The sequence below is a fragment of the Thermochaetoides thermophila genome (assembly GCF_000221225.1).
Source record: "Thermochaetoides thermophila DSM 1495 unplaced genomic scaffold scf7180000011812, whole genome shotgun sequence".
NCBI classification, from domain to species: domain Eukaryota; kingdom Fungi; phylum Ascomycota; class Sordariomycetes; order Sordariales; family Chaetomiaceae; genus Thermochaetoides; species Thermochaetoides thermophila.
Genome location: NW_006383028.1, coordinates 38,996 through 60,674, shown reverse-complemented (window position 1 = coordinate 60,674; position 21,679 = coordinate 38,996). Strand labels below are relative to the sequence as shown.

General features: G+C 53.8%; 8 protein-coding genes across 8 annotated transcripts; 2 read left to right on the top strand and 6 right to left on the bottom strand.

The window, feature by feature from the left end:
- Positions 1–361: 361 nt before the first annotated feature.
- CTHT_0008020 (uncharacterized protein) lies at positions 362–802 on the bottom strand (the record flags this gene model as incomplete). Its single annotated transcript, XM_006691269.1, has 2 exons — positions 362–673; positions 779–802. The coding sequence occupies 2 exons, from the start codon at positions 800–802 to the stop codon at positions 362–364; spliced, it is 336 nt and encodes a 111-aa protein (XP_006691332.1).
- Positions 803–2,036: 1,234 nt separating this feature from the next.
- On the bottom strand, positions 2,037–3,897 carry CTHT_0008010 (putative heat shock protein; the record flags this gene model as incomplete). The annotated part of the gene is made up of 3 exons (XM_006691268.1): positions 2,037–3,516; positions 3,578–3,704; positions 3,768–3,897. The coding sequence occupies 3 exons, from the start codon at positions 3,895–3,897 to the stop codon at positions 2,037–2,039; spliced, it is 1,737 nt and encodes a 578-aa protein (XP_006691331.1).
- Positions 3,898–4,525: 628 nt separating this feature from the next.
- Positions 4,526–5,352, top strand: CTHT_0008000 (uncharacterized protein; the record flags this gene model as incomplete). The annotated part of the gene is made up of 2 exons (XM_006691267.1): positions 4,526–4,726; positions 4,783–5,352. The coding sequence occupies 2 exons, from the start codon at positions 4,526–4,528 to the stop codon at positions 5,350–5,352; spliced, it is 771 nt and encodes a 256-aa protein (XP_006691330.1).
- Positions 5,353–6,126: 774 nt separating this feature from the next.
- CTHT_0007990 (uncharacterized protein) lies at positions 6,127–8,583 on the bottom strand (the record flags this gene model as incomplete). Its single annotated transcript, XM_006691266.1, has 2 exons — positions 6,127–6,415; positions 6,482–8,583. The coding sequence occupies 2 exons, from the start codon at positions 8,581–8,583 to the stop codon at positions 6,127–6,129; spliced, it is 2,391 nt and encodes a 796-aa protein (XP_006691329.1).
- Positions 8,584–11,214: 2,631 nt separating this feature from the next.
- Positions 11,215–12,918, top strand: CTHT_0007980 (uncharacterized protein; the record flags this gene model as incomplete). The annotated part of the gene is made up of 1 exon (XM_006691265.1): positions 11,215–12,918. The coding sequence occupies one exon, from the start codon at positions 11,215–11,217 to the stop codon at positions 12,916–12,918; it is 1,704 nt and encodes a 567-aa protein (XP_006691328.1).
- Positions 12,919–13,044: 126 nt separating this feature from the next.
- CTHT_0007970 (uncharacterized protein) lies at positions 13,045–14,426 on the bottom strand (the record flags this gene model as incomplete). The annotated part of the gene is made up of 2 exons (XM_006691264.1): positions 13,045–14,148; positions 14,217–14,426. 2 exons carry the CDS (start codon positions 14,424–14,426, stop codon positions 13,045–13,047), a joined length of 1,314 nt encoding a protein of 437 aa, XP_006691327.1.
- Positions 14,427–15,885: 1,459 nt separating this feature from the next.
- CTHT_0007960 (uncharacterized protein) lies at positions 15,886–18,005 on the bottom strand (the record flags this gene model as incomplete). Its single annotated transcript, XM_006691263.1, has 4 exons — positions 15,886–16,697; positions 16,762–17,245; positions 17,334–17,587; positions 17,981–18,005. The coding sequence occupies 4 exons, from the start codon at positions 18,003–18,005 to the stop codon at positions 15,886–15,888; spliced, it is 1,575 nt and encodes a 524-aa protein (XP_006691326.1).
- Positions 18,006–18,545: 540 nt separating this feature from the next.
- On the bottom strand, positions 18,546–19,627 carry CTHT_0007950 (uncharacterized protein; the record flags this gene model as incomplete). Its single annotated transcript, XM_006691262.1, has 2 exons — positions 18,546–19,052; positions 19,592–19,627. The coding sequence occupies 2 exons, from the start codon at positions 19,625–19,627 to the stop codon at positions 18,546–18,548; spliced, it is 543 nt and encodes a 180-aa protein (XP_006691325.1).
- Between the last annotated feature and the right edge of the window lie 2,052 nt (positions 19,628–21,679).

Sequence of the window (21,679 nt, the reverse complement as noted above, 5' to 3'; positions counted from 1 at the left end):
ATATATATATATATATATATATATATATATATATATATGTGTGTGTGTGTGTGTGTGTGTTTCCCTCCTTCTTCTCATCAGCCCCCAAAACCATACCTCCTCACCCTCCGTCCAATCGTGACCCAGAAATACCATTCAATGCCGCCGCCGAACCCTCCTCCCATTACGCTTCCCCGCTCCAGCCATTGCGAGACAACACATGCAACATATGCAACAACCAACCAGGCACCCGATGACCCAAACTATGTGAACGAGCTCAGGATACCCGCGGCGGTATCGTCGTGAAGGCCTCCATAAACGTATGAACCAACGGCCAGAAGTTGAGGAGACCCATAACCAAGACGTGAGCTCCAATGATTTTCTACGTCATGCTGCCGTACCGGGTCATGCCAGTCCTTCGGCGGGCAGAAGGCGAGGTAAAGGTCGACTGGCCGTTGGTGCACTCGTTAGCAAGCCGCATGAGGTCTTGGGTGCTGGTACTATGCGGGGTTTGTCCGTTGTCGTGGTTGTTGTTGTTAAGTCGGGAGTGTGTGTAGCTCAGGACTCGCTCGGCGGCAGACCTGGGGAAGGGGACATCTCCCCGTGGGCTGATGCCGTAGTCACGAGCTCTTCTGTGCTCGAGCATAGCTTGCAGGTAGCGCAGAAGCTCCAGGAATTCATCAGGAAGAGAAGGCTGGTTTTGCCCGTTTTAGGGAGATATTGCGACTTGTTAGTTATGTGTGTGTGGTGTCTATAGTCAACGCTTTAGCATTGGGACTAGAAACTCCAGACAGCTCACCTCGAGTACTTTTGATGGGAGCATATCTGGTCTTGAGCATCTTGAATGCACAGGATGATAGGGTTGGTCTTGGTTCTGGGAAAAGAAGAAATGGGACTAGGGACTCAGGACTGAAGAAATAAGAGTTTTAAGAAGGCTGCTCCGGATTTGGGAGAGGCAGGGAATTAGAGAACGAAGATCTGAAGAAATAACCAATGAATTTGAAGACCACATGCATTCATATTCCAAGTTACTGAGCTCTAGTTGGCCAAATGATGATATATCCGTCACAGGGACGCTGTATTCTCTAGATGTGAAGTGGAAATGCATTCACGGTTGATCATGTCTTGCTCTGGGTTGATACTTGAGACATTTGAATATGCAACTGTTGCAAAAGTGAGTCATCATTGAGTCCACCAGGATTTCACGAGCTGCTGAACTTGACCAAGGTCTTGGATCGGAAGCTTGATACCTATCAATCTAATTCTCGGCCCGTAAATCTCCTATCTGTAAAACATTAGGACAGGAGCATCGACGATTCTGATCCTCAAGTTGAGAAAGAGGCGTCACATGCCAACAGAGCCAGGACTTCAATACTCCTTATGCTCCAGTATGGAAGATATTATGTTGATTCAAAAAAGATTTGAGAGTAAAAACATTTTACGACAGAAATCGAACACGAGGCATTCTGTAAAGAGGAAGTAAACTCAAACGACAAAAGTTAAAAAGACGTACAACACCCGGGATTCGCTGGTCGTCACCGACCCAACTACTAACCGGGCCCTCAGTGGCTTAACTAGGGCAGAGCGGACGGGATGCCGTGCTTTCCACTGAGTATGGTCGTACGTGCTAGAGCAGTGTCCAAAGACTGGTATACATGAGGAGGTTTACAGCACGAGCATGCAGCAAACTTGAGAAACCAGCCAACAGAAGATTCTCCCACATAAACTCTTCCCACATCACATGCATAGTTATAGTTCACAGAACACAAGATACGAAACACAAAAACAGAACCTCTACTATTTTCCCGCCAATTCCGGGTCACTCATCTATTCTATTCATTCATCCCGTTGACCAATGTCGCAACACAACGCCATATCATGCCTGTCATGCCCCATGCCTGCGTGTGGGACTGTCCTGTCAGGAATTTTACGGGTATGCCTCCCCCTTTGGCTCCTCCACAACGGACATCAACAACCCGTCCGCAAACTGCAGCCACGTCTGATAAAACATCACCCATGTCCAGCCGGTGCCGGAAGGGACGAAACCACTGCGCACTCTACGCGCTCAGCGTGCCGCGCACGCCGCCCTTCCCGCCGACCTCGCGCGCCGTCACGATGACGGTCAGGTCGGTGTTGACGTTGATGGTAACCTCGACCTTGGCACCCTTCTTCACGCCGCGGACAGCCGCCTCAGCCAGGGTGCTGCCAATCTTCCAGACCTTCTCGCGCTTCTCTTCCTCTTCCTCCTCCTCCTCCTCCTCCTCGTCGTCGTCGTCGAAGTCACCGTCATCATCTGCGTCCTCGGTCTTTTCCTTTGTCTCGCCGTCCTCCTTGGCCTTAGGCTCGGGCTTGATCACGTTGATATGCGTGCTACCCTCGACAACCTTGACCAGGACGTCGCCGCCCTCCTTGGGAGCATCCAGGTGAACGGTGCGGCGAGCAGGGACGGCCGTCTCAGGGGCAATGATGGGGACAAATTTTTCCTCTCCAGACTCGGAGACAGAAACAACGCCAATAGCGTTGGTGACATGGGGCATGGTGGTGACCGCAGCATGGGTAGATTGCTCGATATCCTCAGTCTCAAACTCTTGGATCAAGCTAGCCTGCAGAGCGGCACCACGGGCCTGGAGCTCGGAGGGGTTGAGGGCACTGGGGTCGGTAGAGGGGGCCAATATCCTGGTAGACTCAGGGAAGATGTAGCGGAAATTGGCAGCAATACGGGGAGTGTTAGAGGTGCCACCCGACATGATGACCTCATCAACATCAAGCGGGTCGAGGCCAGCCTTCTTCACAGCAGACTCGACCAGGCGGTTAAAGCCCTCAAAGACAGTGCGGGCAATAGTCTCGTAACGCAGACGGTTGATCGTGCTAGCGAAGTCGAGGCCATCGATAAGGCTTTCGACACTGAAACTAGCATTGGTACTCCGGCTAAGCGCCCTCTTGGTAGACTCGGCCTCAAGACGAAGCTTAGCCAGACTCCTGGGATTCTCACGGGGGTCCTTGGCACCGGGGTTCTTCTTAAGGAACTCCTTAGAGAAGTGGTCAATCAAAACCTTGTCCAGGGCAATACCGTGGTACTCGTAGTCGTGAACGGTGGCGAGGATGGTGTACATGCCGCTGCGGCTAGCAAGGACAGTGACATCGGAGCGGGAACCACCCAGGTCAGCAACAACGATGATTTTGTCGCTGATCGTGGCCTCGGGCCGGGCATCATAGGCCAGGACGGCAGCCGCAGGCTCACTGATCAGCTGCAGGACCTCGAGGTCGGCAGCCGCCGCCGCGGCAATCAGGGCAGCCTTCTGCTTCTCGGTGAAGTTGGTGGGAATAGTAATGACAGCCGACGTAACCTTCTTGCCAAGATACTCGGAAGCAGCGCCCACCAGACGGCGCAGGTAGCGGGTGGCAATCTCAGAGACGGTCAGGGTTGACGGCTCAGCATCCTCCTCAGCCTTGTCCTTGATGGTGAAAACAACGTTGTCGCCGGCTTCTTGTGGATGGGCAGAGGCATGGTTGTGGGTAGGATCAACCGACTTGAAACTGGGGTTTTGTTAGGGAGAAGACTCGAGTTGAAGTGTGAGTGGGACAAAGGACTGCCTACTCTTGCCCCAGGATGTCGCGGAAATAGGCGACGGTGTTCTTGGGGTTCCTGACAAGGAAGTTCTTGGCTTGTTGGCCGTAGTACTCGTCGCCGTCGACGTACGACAGGATGGTGGGGATCTGACGATCTGGAGGAAACGCTAGATGTCAGTAGCTTGCAGAGGGACTGGTCGCACAAGGGCGTATCTCACCGCCGTCCTCGTTCGCGATTACCTCAGCCTTGTCGTCGACGGTGTGGGCAATCGAGCTGTTGGAGTTGCCAAAGGTAATGCCGATGACGACGCGCTCGCCCGGCGCAGCCTTGGATGCTGACTCTGCCATGGTTATTGGTTATGGGTTATGTTATAAAATTAACTCTAGAAGATATGAAGAGATTCGAGGCCACAGCGAGGAGAAAAGAGGCAGGAGGTGTATATGTGATGCTGTGAAGGGAGGATGTCGCTAAGTTTAAGTGTTGGATGGTGGGGGATCGAGATCACTTTTTCAAAAATTTGGGCCTGTCGCCCTGTCGCATGCTGGGCTACGTGCCCCGCTCTGACATGGGTAGAGGTACCCGCCCTTCAGCAATAGCTGATTTCATAGCATCTATCTGTGACCCCAACGACTTAAGGCTTCTCATTTTGAATATCAAAGTCATAGAAGTACAATTACTAGCTTAATTAAGCGCAAAAAGTGCACTATTTATCAATGAGCAAATGTATTTTTTTTTGCAATTGAGGTGACGTAGGGACTGATCCTCAAAGTACCTCTACCATGCCACCCACCACAACGGCGCAACCCCACTAAGGCTGGACCAGCGGGGCGGGAAGCAGGCGAGGCTGCGCGCGTGCTGCGCTGTGGGCTGGAAACTTTCAGCCCGCCAAACCAAACAAAGAAACTGAAAACCCAACATCACCACCAAAAACCGCCATAACCCCAAAAAAGTCATAACCACAACCAGCGCGCCATCATGTCCACCACAACACGTCCATTCGTTCTCCCTGGCGAAACAATAGACCCGTCGCTGGTCCCAACACACCCCAAACACCCTCTCCGTCTTGGCCCTGGCTTGCGCCATGTCCCGCCCAGCGATATCATTCCGACCGTCGCGGGCCAACTGATCACCAACCTGAACAAAAACTCCATGTGGGTTGAGTATAACTCGCAGCGCGTAAGGCAATTTCCCAAGAAACCCCATCTCCAAGCCCTCCACTCACCAATCATCAGTACGTCCCAACCCAAAATGACCTCGTCCTGGCCCAAGTCTTGCGCTCAACCCAAGACTCCTACCTTTGCCTCATCACCCCCCACACCCCGCCTGCAACCCTCCCCCACCTAGCCTTCGAATCTGCCACAAAAAAGACCCGTCCCCAGCTCCAACCCGGCCAGCTCGTCTACGCGCGCGTCTCTCTCGCCAACCGACATATGGACCCCGAACTAGAATGCGTCAACCCCTCGACGGGTAAAGCCGACGGTCTCGGCCCCATCACCGGACCCGGCTGTGTGTTCGAAGTATCGCTTGGTTTTGCGCGGCGGCTGTTGATGGCCAAGAGCAGGGAGGAAGGGAAGGTGGGCGTGCTGGAGATGCTAGCGGGGGAGGATCCGAGTATTGGGGAGGCGGGGGCGGGACTAGCGTTCGAGACGGCGGTGGGGAGGAATGGACGGGTGTGGGTTGGGAGTGAGGATGTGAAGACGGTGATCATTGTGGGACGGGCGCTTCAAGAGACAGATCGAGGGAATTTGACAATTGAGGGGCAGAGAAAGTTGGTGAGGAGGTTGTTGAGGGAGATGAGGTGAGGGGGTGACACGTGTCAAGAAGGTTATCGAGAGGATATTTTGGGCTGAGTAGCCCTCCAGGACTTGATGGACGTGTCGCGGGGCATAGGACATACGGGGTCCCCCATGAATGAGACCACAGCCGCGCGAGCCAAGCGGCGATGCGTCAGCAGAATCTACCAGCACTCGGACCAGTTCACCTGCACTTGCACAAGAGGGGCGGAAAGAAAGTGGTCAAAACCCAACCCAGGGAATGCCTTCAAACATGTCCATTTCCCGCGCGGTCTGCAACGCAGACCTAAATAAAACAAGGCCAAGCTCATGAGCTTGTGCTCAGAGCCTTTCGAGGCTCCAAATGCTAACACCATAAGAGTTTTATTTGTATATACACTGGTAAAAGAGCACAACCGAATACCCTAATAATGAATGTCCCATCCCAAATGATGATATAATTTCTAAGTCCTGTACACCTTGCTTGCTTGTTGATCCGAAAAAAAATCCCATCCCAAAAAGTACCCTTCTCAAACATAGACATGTCTATCTCGAGGGGATATGCTCTGTAAAAAAAAAAAAAAAATCAAACAACCATGACAATGAGAGCTAGCTCAGCTGATGGGGCGCTGCCCTTGGCGTTTATGATATCTGGACCTGCCTGGCTTTAGGGTCCAGCCAGGACGTGACTCCGGCGTCCTGCGGCACGGGCTTTCAGCCGCTCGTCCTGCGTCGCGGCATAGTTGAAAGGTATAACCTTCGAAGTAGATGGAAAGCAAGTTATAAAGCCGCACGCAACAAGCCTCATGTCGCCGTGGTATCCATGGCGCCGTCCTCGCTGAAATCAGCATCCGGCCCGGTGTCCGGATCGATCTGATGCTTATTCTTCATGTGCCGGCGCCAGTTATCCTTGCGCGGGAACGACTTGCCACCCTGGCGTGAGTAAGGGCAGTCCGGCACGGTGCAGAAGTAACGGCGCGTCTTGCAGTGCCGGTCGTTGATGTGCCGCTTGAGATGCGTGATAGTGCCGAAGCTGCGGTCGCAGCCGGGGTACTCGCAAGGGAAGGGCCGCTTGTGGTACCTCAGATGATGGCTGGGAAACTGTTAGTCATTCTGGGCTCGTAGAAGTGAATCGATCTCCTGGCTCATGGGTACTCACTTGAACTCATACATGGTACTCTTGACAGTACCACAATACTTGCAGATATAGCCATCCTCTGGCCGGTTGGCAGACCGCCCTAGAGATGGTGCTGGTGATGGCCTGGCCGATGGATTAGGAGACAAACTTGCTGCACTCCCTGGGGATATGGTGATTGCTGGCGCTGGTGATGGTGAAAGGGCTGATGAGGGGTTTGATGAAGGGTCAGGAGGGAGCCCTTGTGATGGAGCAGGCATAAACCCAGCTTGTGTCACGCCGAACGGTTGGGCATTGCTGACTGGCATGTCCAAGTCACCCTGTGAAGATGGGGATCCAGGATATGGTAGTGGTTGTGTGTCAGGGGTGTTCTGCAGGGAATTGACATTTGAAGGAGGAGGGGTTGTGTAATCGTTGACCACCGCCGTCAGTGCCGGTTGGCAGAAGCCTGTTGTTGCGTCGTGAGTTTGCATACCGGCACCAGCATCACTGCCACGATCCATCATTCCAGGAAGTGGTGACTGGTATGGTGAGGGGGTCTGGTATGGTGTTTGAAACGGAACCTGGAGATCTGGCTTGGGACCGGTGACAGAGACGCCACACTGGGCGTTGTCAAGAGTGCTCGATAGCGGTGAGAGGGTGTCAAGAGGCATCTGGGGAGAGTTCTGGATCATCTTGTTGATCTCATGCTCCAGGCGCCAGGCGTTCTCTGTCGAATTTGTTGGTAACATTAGATCCATGGGATTGCCACTCGGACCGTTGTTGGCGTACTGAAGAGAGGGGGGAGCGGCAAGATCCGCCAGGAACAGGGGGGGCTCCGAAAGTGTATCGGAACGCTGCGGAGCGGAGGAGCTCGTAGTGCTGAGGTTGAAAGCCTGTTGTCCGCCGAACGTGGGAGGAGCAGTTGTCACTGCCTGGTTACCGCTATCGGACAGAAAAGAGTCAGGTTCGGCCGTAAGGCCCAAGTTCATAGAAGAGCTCTCGAGTGAAGTGTCGAGCCCAGCGTTGGGACCAAGGGGGACCGACGTCGGGATGCTAGTCTGAGGCGCAAAGGCCGGGGCGGGTTGAGTCGAATCTAGTGAGTGACCGAGGATTTCGGCAATCTCAGCATCCAGTGCCTGCGCTTCGTTGTAGTAGCTCCAGTTCAGACCCTTCAGATTCGGGTCGTACGTGAGCAAAGGATCAGATGCCGCTGGGACTGCGGATTGGTCTGAAGCCGGGAATAAGTCAACAGTGAGGACAGAGGGCGACCGTGTTGTGTGGGCGCTGGTGACGGTCGGAGAACTCCGCTTGCTCTCCTTCCGTGAGGATTTTGTACCCTTCCGCGTGGACTGACGGCCGCTGATGAGATTGCGAAATGAATCTCTGAGGTGAGGAAAGCGCCCCTGAGCAGGCGTAGCAGAGGACTCGTCAATAGATTCAGGCTCTTCTGTGATGCCTGTTGAGGTTATTTGCTGAGGGGCGTATGAGTCGCTACGACTAAGCTGGCCGACGGTACCCTTGGAAAGCGTTCGAGATGGAGTGGCTGTGAGAGGATGAGGTACCGACGTTCCTTGAGGCAAAGGTGCCTGACCGTCGGTTGGTGTTGGAGACTCGGGAGAAACAGGTGATATAGGTGATGGTAAGCCCTGAGAAGCAGCTCCGAGCTTCTGGTCTGGTGAGGCGGAGCGTTGCTGACCTTCTTGACCACTTGTTGCTGTGACAGATGTGGTCGCCGACGACTGTTGGTGGTCGGGGGTAGTAGTGACTGTTGTGCCGGGGCTGGTGTCGAGGGCCGAGTCAGGACTGGGGGAGATGCGCTCCTTTGAGTATCTCTTAGACGACGACGACCGGCCATCATGGTCGTGGCCGACGTCATCGGCGATGGGGCCTCCGGGGCTCTGCCCCATCTCGGCCAGGCCGGCACCGTCATCATGGCGCGTGAGCCATCGGCGCCTTGCACGGACAATGAAGGGGAAGAGGCACAATGCCAGCAAGAGGGCGCCGACGACGGAGCCGATCACAGCCCCAGCGGTGGCTCCCGAAGACAATGACGTCGATCTGGGAACGAGCACGGAGCGGGCCGGCAACGGCGGAGGCCTCTCAGGCCGCGCCGCGGCACGGTCGAGATGCTGCGACAACTGCATCAATCGTGATGCTCGCGGGCAGCTAATACACCAAGAGCAGTCGGAAGTAGGGGAAAAAAAGCGCCTAAGGAAATCTGGTTTGGGGAAGCGTCAAGCTATCAATGCAAGAACCTGCAGGGGTCTCTGGCGGTCGGCCCAGCCACGGTCCACGATCCACGCTGTGGATGCTGCGCCAAGTGTCAATGAGGCTGTGCCTGTCCTGGCCCTACGATGCTGCACCGCTGGATTACTGCTGTGGAATAGCCGCGTGTGTTGCACTTGTACGAAGGCCAATCGATTGTGTCTTGTCTCAGTCGGGCGTGTGTTGCTCTGTGTGTTCGCGTAGTGTAGAGCTAGCGATTCCTAATTTGCGTGAGGGCGCTGGTCTGCTGTAGCCGAAGCTAGAGAACGATCTCGATGATAGCCGAAGACATAGTGAAGGAAAAAAAAGAGAGAGCTGAGCTGGAGGAGCCGAGAATCTGCAGAAATTGATTGAAGGCGGAGAAGGCGAGGGATGCTGCAAGCTGCAAAGTCGGGGGTTGGGATTCGGACGGATGACAGAAGCAATCGCCAATGCAAACTCAGGATCTCAGGTTACCCAGACTCTCCTCAGATGCCACGGGGATGTGTGATGTAGGTCGAGCAGCATGTAAGCACAGAGCACCAGCTGGATCTGCATGAGACGGATGGAATAGAGCACTAGAGAGTTCAAAGAAGCAGGCTAGTAGAGTCACCGCAGCGACTTCACCAGCCTCATGCTCAAAAGCGTTGAAAGGGGCGGGCGGGATGCGAAGTTGAGACAGAGCGGACAGGACAAGATCGAAGCTGGGGACGACACTAGCGCAGACTGAAAGCCTTTCCCCCTCTTGTCGCGAAGCTGTGCGACGGTTGGGTGTAATGATGCTGCCCAGTGGCCTGCAGAAGATCCGACAGAGAACAGCGCAGAACAGCAGCGTCCAAGCAGCAACACTGGCAACAAGCCAGCAACAACACAGAGATACTGGCGGTTGATCGATCAAATGGATAACGGCCAAAGATGGAAGCTGTGGCTAGCAGGCGGTGGTCGGGGAGCTGGCCGCCAACACAGAGCGTCCGGCCAGTGGTCCAGGGCTAACAGCCTCGACAGGGGATATGAGTGGACAACTGGTTGCCTCCCGTACCCGTGGACGGAACTCCCGCTTCCAAAAGTGACACCCCGCTTGCCAATTCACCTCATTTCACTCTGACGCCGCGCTTCAGATGCGCACTCATACCACTAGCTTCACAATCTTCATCTGAGCTGCCAAATCCGCATCGTTGGGCCGGCTTGCATTCGAGTCTGCGCAGGGAGACAAAACGATGCAATTCACGTGACCACAGTTAGATGCCATCGAGCATTTTCCTCGGACCGGGGTCTACCCGTAGGCGCGGTGAAAGAATAAAGACGGTGAAGAATGAAGACCTCCAGACGAACAGGCGATCCAGAAAAGTGTTCCTGGTGCCCCATCTTAGCCATCCTTGGCTATCCTTAACAGCTTGGCGTTCCCCACATTTCATGTGGCACGGGCCACACCCAAACCGGTTGTCCACTGGCCTCACCAGTGAGGCGTGCTGTGAGGGCGCGGGTCGGTCTCGGGACAGCCGAATTCTATCCAATCGCTGCCCGGGCCCCAAAGATAGGCCGTTTACCTCCCACATATCGACGATGACTTCATACCTCGACATCGTCGGCACGACGGCAACCAGCCTGCGCCTCGACTACTCTCTCCTGAAGATATGCGAGCGATACCGGCAGTGTAAGGCGTCCACCAGATCATGTTCGTCATCTGCAGGAACCAGGTATTTGGGACCGACGCATGACCCGCGGGGTAAATGAGGCGAAGCTGTGGGGACGGTTTTCCCCAGATCGACCCAGATGATATGTTTGTAAGGCTTTTCGGGGTCTCGGTATGCTTTAAGTCGGAGTGTGTCTACGTACGAGTTAATCATGAATGCAGTTCGGGTATCTTTCCAGCCTGACGGAGAGTTTCTTGTGTGGCTATCGAGGGCTTTTGCCAGTCATCCCTGAAATTTGGAGCTCATTCGGCCGCATGTGAGGCGCACGCAGACAGGTAACAGAGAGCTTGTATCAATTGCCTACGTATGTTGGTTAGCTTGGAAGCTGCACTGCCCTGGCGTTGACGGCAGCCCTGGGCCACAGGCTGCCAAGGGGGTTCTCGAAGAGTTGGGAGGTCGAGGTTCAGCTCTCGTTAAGATGAAAGCCCAAGAGGTAGACGAGAGTTTCGAGCTTCTCTTTTTGACCCATCTTACCACAGCGCTCAGTCATGGACTGAAAAGTTCCCGTAGCAGGAAATAAAACAGCTGTTCTCCTGCCCCCGAGTCGTCAGTCAGAGCACGGCGCACTGGCTCACTGAATTGACGATGACGCAGTCGACCAAGGCAACTTTATCCACAGGGTCTTTGCCGGTCACGCGTAGCCCGTGCTTGCAAGTCATGACGACTGTCAATGCAAGTAAGTTCGGTTTTGAGTGATTAAATGTGTCGTGCCTGGTTTGGTGAAGCGAGTTCTTGAAGGTTTAGACAGGGACTGAGAAAGCCCACACCAACATCTCGAGAAGTCAATTCCAATCAAAAAGAAAACAACATTTGCTAAGAGAGAAGAATATCTAAACAATGAGGCGCCTCTCCATGATTGCCGTTACGACGGCAGTGGTCATTTCTGCCCTAGCAAGTCCAGTTCCGGATCGGTCTCAAGTCCCCTTCGCTTGCGAGGCAAAGGAAGGGCAGTCTTATTGCTCTCTATCTCCCAAAAAGGATCCAGTTCAAGCATGGTGGGACTGTCTCCCCTGGGAACAGGCTCGTGAACTGTATTCCGATGTCCTTGGCGAAGACCTCATTCGGGACATTCACCTGAGCCACCTGGTTGATGAGAACATCGATCTCAGTCATGCCTATGCCAGCGACGAGGATCATCATCCAGACCATGGCCACGGCCACCACGGCCATCGCGGTCCCAGTTTCCCCGACAAGACTATCTATGAGGTGATTAGCGAGTGTGAGCATGTGAGTCGTTTTTTCAAGCTTGTCGAGGAGCATGACGGCATCAAGGAGCTGCTCGACGATGACAAGCATAACCACACCTTGCTGTTGCCGACGAACGGGGCGTTTTGTCGTCGGCGCTGTCGCCATGGCCATCATGGGCATGATGGGCACGGAGATCACGACGGCCACGGTGGCCATGGTCATGATGGTGACCATGACCACAGCTCTGATAACGAGAGTGATAGCGATCATGACGGTGACCATAACCATGGTCATGACCACCATCACGACCATGACCACGATGGAAATCACGACCACGACGGCGACCACCATCACTGCCCTCACTGGAAAGAATTTATCGACTCCCTCCTCCATTACCACATCCTCCCTGGCCGCTGGCCCCTCTGCCGCATCCGGCACTCCAAGACCATCCCAACCTCCCTCCATCCCCCAGGCCTAGGCTTCTCATCCGAACTATCCCCCAAATATCACCATCATCACCCCCAACGCATCCGCTCCTTTACAACCCCCTTCCTCCAACGAACTTACCTCAACTTCCGCACAGTCCTCACCCCGCACACCGTCACAATCCACGCCAAAAACGGCATTATCCACCTCATCGACTCCCTTCTCATCCCCCCTCCCAACCAAACCACCGCCCTACGCCTTCTCCCCTCACACTTCAGCACTCTAACGCTCGCGCTCGAAACAACAGGCCTGGCTTCCGAGCTCGCCGACCTGCCCCGGTCAGGAGGAGCAACCTTCTTCGCTCCTGATAACCACGCTTGGATGAGGCTCGGCCGGAGGGCGAACGCCTTCCTCTTCTCTGAGCACGGAAAGCCGTATTTGAAAGCCCTAGTGAAGTACCATGTGGCATTGAACGAGACGCTGTACTCGGATGCATTCTATTCAGGCAAGAAGGGGCATCATGATGGAAATGAGATGGAAGCGGGCTTTGGATTTGGGTATGAGCATGTGGATTTGACGACGCTGCTGCATGATCTGCCGCTGAGTGTGGACATCCGGCGTTGGCATGGTTGGGTGACGATTTTGGTGAATGGGTTTACGAGAGTGTTGATTCGTGATGGGGTTGCAGCTGACGGGGTGATTCATGTTATTGATCAGGTGCTGGTTCCGCCGTGTAAGCATGGAGGCAATGGCGAGAACTTGAAAAGTGGAGAAGTGAGCGTGGAGGAGCTTAAGGCCCGGTTGGAGCCGTACGTCGAGGACGAGACGCGGCTGTCGGGAGCTGCTATGATGGACACATGTACTCAAGAAGCCTTGTATATGAAAAAGGCTGGGCAGAAGTATGTAGCGGCGATAGGAGACTTGTGAGTGTGATCGTGTGAGTTAAGTCGCCAGTTGGCGTTAGGCCCGGTTTGTATCATAAACTCCTCAAAACCTAGGTCATAGTCAAACAAGCAATAGCTTCCGATTAGCCCCTAAAAACTCCAGTGCTCACTATAAAACAGCATCCACAATCCTTCCCTGATCAACATCCACAGCAGCCCATCTCTGCTCCCTACACCTCCGTACCCAGCCTTCGTCCCCCATATGATCGGCCACTACCCTTTCAAGAACGCCAGTCTCGTCCAAAAGCACCTCAACCACCCATGTATACGAGACTTCTACCAACCCTCCTCCAGGACGAGCAGCAACAGCCGCTGCGTCAACCTTTGTCCTCGGCACCCTAGTGCATAAGAGATGGAGGTCGACCATTTGCGCAAACACTTGGCCAAACGCAGGCTTGTTACGTTGTGCTGGGTCCCGCACAAAACGTCCTGGAACGTTACACGGATGATGACGTCTTAGAGGAGAAGACTGTGGTGCGGGATTGAAGATGGAACAAAGAGTGGGCTCTACCTGTTTGGAGAGCTTCATTCCCTTCCCTATGATGGATTCGTCATGTGAACTTGACGTGGGGGAGATTGTAGAGTTGAGCAACATGAAAACAGGCCCGTTCATGGCAGAGGAACGAGCAAAGGAATGCAACTGAGAAGAGAGCAGGAGCATAGTGTCGTGGGCTGGTTGCTTGTCACGACTGGCGAAGAGGGCGTTCAGCAGGTTAGACATATGTGCGACAAGGACAATATCCGGAACTGAAGAAACAGTTTGAGCAAGCTCCGCTGGGGGTAGTTGTATATCAGGGGGTTCTTGTGGCAATGGTTCAGGAGAGCACAGGTCTTCTTCTTCGCTATCCGGAATCTCAGTCCGTTCCCGTTCCTCAGGGACAGCCTGTTGGTGAGATTTTGCAGGCTCACCAGCTCCCGGGACCTTAGCGTTCTTCTGTAGCTCTTGTGCATGAGTCTCAGCCGAGATAGCAGCCTCTCCAAGCTCCTTTAAGACCTCTTTGAACCCGTCGATATCGAACACTCTGGCAATAGAGATCCTCTCCAGGCACTGCTTGACCCTGGACTGCAGGCTGTCTAACCCCTGAGCAGAAAGCTGGTTCATCAACGCGGCCCGGAGCTTGGGAAGTATCATCGCAGTTGGCAGCGTTGTCACGATCATTGTCCTGGCACAAGTATTAGAGGTCAGAGTGCAGGCGATCATTTGCAGACCAAGCTGAATGAGAGATGGTCAGCCTGAAGGGCGCAGAAGAGTCTGTACTCTGTTACTTAAAAGAGACTCACCAATAAGCCTAACTCCTCATCCTCTGCGCTCACTCCAACAACGGAACCGCGCTCAAACCCGCCGAGCAGGACATAGTTGTCAAGCGCACTACATCCAGTCACTATCCTGCCCTTTTTATCGGCCAGCTTTCGTTTGGCTAGTTCGTGGTCGAGCAGTATTGATGCAGGAACAGGCTCGAGCTGTCCAGGAGAACAAGCTTCAAGATCCATGGCTGGCCACAGTATCAATATGATTAGATAAACAGCCAAACGTGAGAGGGAAGTCTAGGAGGTGCTGGAGTTGTCGGCCAAACGGTCGCTGCGAGGGCCATCATTGTTATGGAGACGGGTCAGCTCTCTGGTCTAACCGAGGGGTTAAAGCTTTGGTGCACATGACACAACCAGGTAATACATGGAACTTCTTGAACTTCCAAAACAAATGAATCAAAACTTCGTAAAACCTTGAGATAAAGATTCCAGAAGACCAACAGGTGGGAAACCACGACTCTGGGGAAACTCAGAGCCTGGAGTTCGCCCCTTTAAACCTCAATGTTGGATAGAAGGAAGGGGCGTTGTCCCCAAAACGACGCTATGCACATATCGCAGTATGACGAAGATCTTGCTCGACCTTACATCCGCCGATGACACGTCGCAATGCTCTCTTCTCAACTGGATGATGTTTGTCAGGCTACATCAAGGTTTCTCGCTACACTGAAACGAGAATCCTTCAACCAACAGATGCAACGCTTCCCGACCATCGGGTCGCCCCACCAACTTCACCACCTCAGATCCTTACCCACAAGTTTCAGCCCCTGATGATCCTATCATTAGAAATTTGTCACCCTTGAGGCAACGTTAGGGATGATTACATCAACAAGTCACCACACAGACAGACGATGGAAATGTTAAGGCGAGAAGATCAGCCGGGCTCGATTATGAAAGGGAACAAGGGTGAAGAGAACTCTGATGTCGCTACGTAATACTAAGTAGAGTACGTATAGTAAGAGTGGTGGTAGCAGTTAGTGAAAAAGGAAAACAAAACAATAGTCATTACAACAACAGTACGTCGACACTACTCTCCTATTCCATCCAATATCCCCCCGATGTCAAATCCTGCCGGCCACAGAATTGCCCAACAACCAGCCGGCCGTTTAACGGATTCGATGACATGCCACAGGCAAAAAGCCCGGGACATGCATGCATTGTATGAGGGCTGTTCCACATCTCGTCGTGATAAACGATCTGTCTGTCCGTCCTGGGACAGGACAAAGCCCAACCGGAACCAACCGCCTAACCTAGGCACCTTGGTATGCCAACCCCATACATCCTCAATCCCAAACCAGGTCGATACCCTATAAGGTACTCTCCCAAATCTCCATTGCTCGGAAAACCAACCCACAAACCCACAGACCTGTGAAGTACCACCACTGCTCTTAACCACCGTTACCCATAGTAGTGTCCTATGGATGCATCATGTCCCCAACTAAGTTAGGGAAAAGGGAAACAGAAACCAAATGCGAAGAGGTAAGCAGGGACTATGTACGTCGAAGTGTGATGCATCAAATAAAGGACCGGGAAAAAAAAGACATTTGCGATACCCCGACATTCACTTCACCCGTCTGGAGCCAGCACGTGACCTCGTGCGAAACAACGCTCTCCTCTTCCGCTTAAACACTGACAAACGATTTCTCTAAATCGCTGTGCCCGGCATGGCCCCAGCATCGGCATCCGGTGGTGCAGGAGGCTTCCGCCGACCCTTCAGACTCTTCATGCGACCAAGCAGACCGGTAGGCTTCGAAGGCGGGGGAGGGGGAATAGGACGCGCGGTCTCCTCGCTACCGGCGGTGACCGTACCGTCGGCGGTGGCTCGGCGTTCAAGTGCCACGCCGATGTTACCACCCTTGGGGCTACCAGGTGCCTCAGCCTTCCGCACCGAGAAACCCTCATCGCCACCTCTATACTCGGAGTTGAAGAAAGGGTTGTTGCCCGAAGGACCACTCTCGGATTGCTTACGCACGTACGAGTCGGAAGAACCGAACCTGGTCGGTTCGCGATTGCCTCCCTTAATATTGCGAATACGGTGGGCAAGAGACTTCTTGCGCTGGAGACCCTCGTTCATCAACTGCGCCTGGCGTTCCTTTTCGCGTTCCTCGATCGCCGAACGGGCAGCTGGCGTGCCTTCCAAGAAGGTCGACGTGCCGAGACCGAGCGATTCGTCGCCGTGAAGGACGGTACCGCGGCTGAGAGGGTCAAACACGGGCACTTCAGTCTTGCTGGAGTATTCACCGTTCCGATCCTTGCCACTGCTGGACCACTCTGAGAATGCTTCCTCGTCGCCATGACCAAATAAGTTCGAATGATCAGGTCGCGAGTTAAGAGGGCCGGGACCACCAATGGTGTTGTTCAAAGAGCCTTCAGGGAAAGCTTGCATAGGAGCGCGCCGGCTGCCTTGCCGGTTGCGGTGAGGGTTCAAGGCATCGAAGGGTCCGTCGTGGTGGAAAACTACGAAGAAATGGTCAGCAAGAGATATAAGAAATGACAAGTTAACGGTGCTAAAGACACTCACTTCCTGTGCCATAAATGCTGGTTGCATCCAGCTGGTCAATAATGTCGAGCTTGCGGCTCGGCTTGGGCTTCATCTCCTTGTGCCTACGCTCGCGCTCGCGCCGGCGCTCGCGCTCTCTCCTCTCCTCCTCGGTCATGGTCCTGCTAGAATCCATAATGGATGATTCCGAGTTCCGGCGTGGACGCCGCTCAGGTCGGTCGGGCCGCTCTGGACGCCTATGAGGCGAACGAGGAGGTTCTGGGTGCCCGTGTTTGTCCGGCGCACCTTGCATTTTGCGAGCACGAAGGGCCTCTTCCTGGGATCGGGTCGGGCGATGATTCGGCGGGGGAGGGCCACGGCGTCCGGGAGGAGGGGGAGGAATGCCTTCGCGGAAAGGAGGAGGAGGGGGTCGGCGATCTTTAGGCGGACCTTGAGAAGGGTTCGGAGGGCCTGGACGCGGCGGGGCTTTCGAAGTCGCTGGCGTGTCCTCGAGACTCAAAGAGCCCTGGCGTCAAACCAATCTGATTAGTTTTTGTTTTTTTTTTTTTTTTTACATTTTGTGCCAACCGTTCAAACGGTTTGCGAAAACATACAAAAATCTCCTCAGCCGTGAGCGATGGTCGTTTCTCGAGAGGCGGAAGCTCCGACGATGACCGCATGTTGGAAAAGCTGGCTCTGCTCGTGATGGCGGGGTCGAGAAAAGGGTTACGCGAAAGCGGGCGCGGAGGGGGGTCGTCGAAAGGAGAGACAGGCGGCGGGGGAGAAGCAGCAACGGCGGGCGATGCAGCGCGATTGCGGAAAGGATTGTTGGAGTTGAGATTCAAGAGCAAGCCAGACGGCTGCCGGTCTATGTAAATGGGCAGATGCAGTCAGCAAATTGGCCAAACAAAAATAGTGGATTTGGATCGCCGGTCCATGCAGGCAAATGACGACGCTGATAGGGGATGAAACAGTAATCTCCTTTACATGACACAGCGGGCTCAAATGGCAGGGCGGGCTGGTGGGCTTGCCCAGGTGCCAGCGCGGCATCCTTGGACCATGGACAGATGCCGAAAAAACTGGGAAGCAGAGCACTCGCATCCATGTGCGCTGTTGGCTATCCGCAAGCACCAAGCGGCGAAGCAAGAAAGCAGAGGCGGCGAACAGGGGAATGCGTCCAGGGCGCCATCCAGGATGGTGGCATCAATTAAAGTGAGAAAAGGGGTAGGGGGACGGGGACGGAGACGGCGATGGGGCTCACCTTGCTGCCCTTGCGAAGTTGCCATGATGGAAAGTGGTTTGGCGGGAAATCTGCCCGGTTGACGATGTTCACGGCAACAGTTTGCGTGCCGAGTGGGTTGATGCGTTCTTAGAGCGCCCTGTGCTACCGTGTCAAAATGTCTTGGACCGAATTCCTTTGACCAGGGCTGGCGTCATACCAGTGGGGATAAGGAGCGTTTTCAGACGGCGGCGGGTCGCTACCACGTTCTGGAAGTTAACGTGGACTGTAGGGACCGTGTCAACCGAGAAACGCGCTTTTTTTTTTTTTTACCCCGTCCCCGCTCGATATGGAAGATTTGATCGTTTTGATCCGAATCGACGTTCCAACCCTTTTTAGATGCGGAAAAGGGCCATCAATCGTAGCCGTGGGTGAGGACTCCGTCGCAATCTCGGGAGGGCGGCGGGATCGACTTTCGCACGCAGCCGAACTGCGGGTTGTGCTGCTCCAGGAATGCGAGTGCAGTGAGGCGTTGCGAGGGGGGGGGAAAAAGAAGCAAGGTAGGTAGGTTGACGAAGAATGCTGTCAAGTAAGGTATGTGTGTGGTTTACGCTTCTACGGGGCTGCGCAGCCAGGCGGGCAAGTCGGTCGGCAGATCGGCCTCGCAGTTTGGCAGCTGGAAAGTCCCAGGTGTTCGGATATGGCTGGCGACGCGTGGTGCGGTAGATGCGGCAGCAGACGCAGGTTGCTTCCAGAGTGTTGATTCGCAGCCCTGTGCTTTCCCGTTCTCCACGTTGCGCTTGCTATCCTGAGGCTCCCGCTGCAGGGTCGGCGCAGCAACCTGGAAGATATGGCTCTGGCTCTGGGGCAGCGAACTGGAAGTGCTGGCGGCAGAAATATCGCGTGCGGCGCACACACAGGATGAGATGGAAGGGAATCCGTGAGCACTGGACAGGTGACTGCGTGACTGCGATTCTGCCTTGGGGTGTTCAGTTTTCAGGGACGCGGTGGATGAGATCCCGCGGATGCAAACGCCGGGCGGGCGAGAGCTGGTGCGGAAGTGGGAAAGGGTTGTCCTTGGAGAGATCTGGGGCTTGTGCGCGATGATGGCCAGCTGCAATTGGCCTAGGGCCAGTTGAGAGTCACAACGCGCTCAAACGCCTTCCACCTGTTCTCGTGGTGCAACGCTCTGGCTGGGAGCTCCCGTCGTTGCAATGCAAACAGCAGGACAGGAAGGAAAGGCGGCAGATGAGAAGGAGGGAAGGGAGCCGTTGATGGTTGTTGATCCTGTGTGCGAGCTCTCTGTGCTGTGCTTCTTCTCCTCAACGAGGCCAGGTCGCGCTTGTGGATCGGTGGAGATCGGGAGCGCGATGCCAAAAATGGGCAGCGGTGTATGGCCACGGATTGCCGAGAGCCTGGTGAGGGTTGCCCCTGTGCACAGCCAAGACAATATATTTTACTGCTGGTTTTCGCAACGCAGTGACACTAATCAAGCGACTGATATAGTGAATTGAAATTCTCGAACCTCTATATTTTATTTTTTTCTCCCAATTCAGCTAGAAAAGGGGGAACAAAGGCAACAGAACGCGGCTTGTGATGCGGAGATCTGCCACCCAACAGATTCAGACTTTATGCTTGACGCTTGGCCCGCACCTGTTCTTCTTGGTGGGGTAGCTGGGGATCCACCATGCCTATTGTGGTTGGCTACACGCCGTCCCTGGCCTCGCCATCCAGGGTCAGGGCCGGTTCCTTGCGCCAGCCATTCATGCGCCCCTGGATACAACAGCAGGGACCAAACCGACAGAACATGAGATGAGGTCACCGCTGGCCGTGGTATATCTTAAACGACCTATCGCCAGAGAAAGCGATCACAGCCGTCAACATCCGCTCAGATTCGTCAATTAGATGCTCAACATGAGTTGCAAGCTTCTCTGAAGCTCAGTATTGTATTCACATACTTCTTTTAGTGAGCCAAGCACCTGCAAACACCTGAAATCAGTCGATGCGCATCGGGTGCTTTCGCGACCATTCCAGGAGCTAGGTCCCGTGTGTCGAGCTCCCGGCGGGATTATGACCGCAAATGTTTAGTGGTGTCTACTTATACAAGCTGAGAAGTCTTGTCAAGGTCTTAAAGCAGCAGGGTGAGGATCAGTCCCAATTCATTGTTCTTTATTAACGTGCTATGGAGTGATTGCTCTGCAATAACACCAGAGTCCCCTATTGACATCACCAATACATACTCTCTCGGAGAGCCAACCGAAAAAGAAAAAAAAAAGGGGGGGATCACCCGAAGGTTCTTCACACTCTTGAGGTTCCCTGCCCCGCAAAGCATGGGGGAGTGAGATGAAAAAAAAAAAATTCGCATGGCCGCGCCACTTCTTCCCTTAATCCCAGTCAAGATGAGCTAAGACCGAGAAACAAGTTTATCTGCCTATCTTGTCATCAAGAAAGGTGCCACTGCGTGCTCGATATGAGCAAAAGGTTCCAGCCGGAGGAACGCCACTCTAGAAACATGGCAGTGGAGAAAGGTGATCAGAACTCAATTCAACTCATCGAGTCCCGCTCTGGGGAAAGGGGGACAAGTGCTCCAGACAAAGGGGAACAGATATTCTCACCCAGGGGTGATGCCCCTCTTTCCTATCTGAGCCACCCAGTTCTGTGGGGTATAACCTAGCCATAACCTTTGCCCGGGCGGGTGAGGATCAATCTTCACCTGATTGAAGATGGATAATCTCGAAGAAACTTCATCGTTTGGGAGCGATAGATTACTGACACTCAAATCCAATACCGGGTGTAGATTGTGCGGTAAGTCGACGCTTGTCTAATGAACCCAAGACCGCTTCCAAGCAAGCCTATCAGGTAAGTAGTCGTCAGCCTTTGTACTGGAACCAATTGAAGAGGTCTATCTTGTGCTGGTATGTATTTGCAGCCCTAAGTTCAACTGTTTAATGCGACATGACAGTTTGAGTGAGACCTCATTGGATCTCACCTGATGACACATGGACAGTTGAAAACTGCTGCGTAGCTTGCTTCTAATGACAACGTGAGGTTTGCTACCATGTCCGACCTACCCTTAAGCTGAGCTGTCTACACACAGGCTTCGTGTCGGTGTGTAGACGGGCTTTAAAATGCAAAACACGAATATTGTTACTTGCCAGCGTGCCCAAATAGCTCAGCAAATATAGTTCAGTTTTCTCCTCAAGTTGTTATTGATGGCTGGTACTTAAGTGGGGTTATCCGAACTTCAGACTAATAAGAAAGTAAACAAAAGAGTGAAAAAGATGGTAAGGAAGAATGGAAGCAGGGAGAACAATCCGAGAGATCAAGAGGTGAGGTTAGTTCGTCCTCTACCAATGTTAGAACATGACGAAGATTCTAGTGGCAGGAGTGTGTATGTGAAGAAATCCGGATTGTCCTAAGCTCTCTCACATCCTCCCAATCTCTTTAATGATGGACCTGCTGTAAGCACCTGTCTGTATGCCACACATAGTGAACCATAACGGGTGCTCTAAGGGAAACTGAGAGATTAAGGCAGACCATCGTTTCAGGGATCGCCAACAATAATTCCATAAGAGTACCAGGCCGAGATATAGAGAAGTTTTGGCAACGCCTTACCACGTACGACCATACCCGGCGGAAAGCACGGCATCCCGTCCGCTCTGCCCTAGTTGAGCCACTGAGGGTCCGGTCAGTAATTGCGTCCGTGTCGACCAGCGAATCCCGGATGTTGTACCTTTTTTC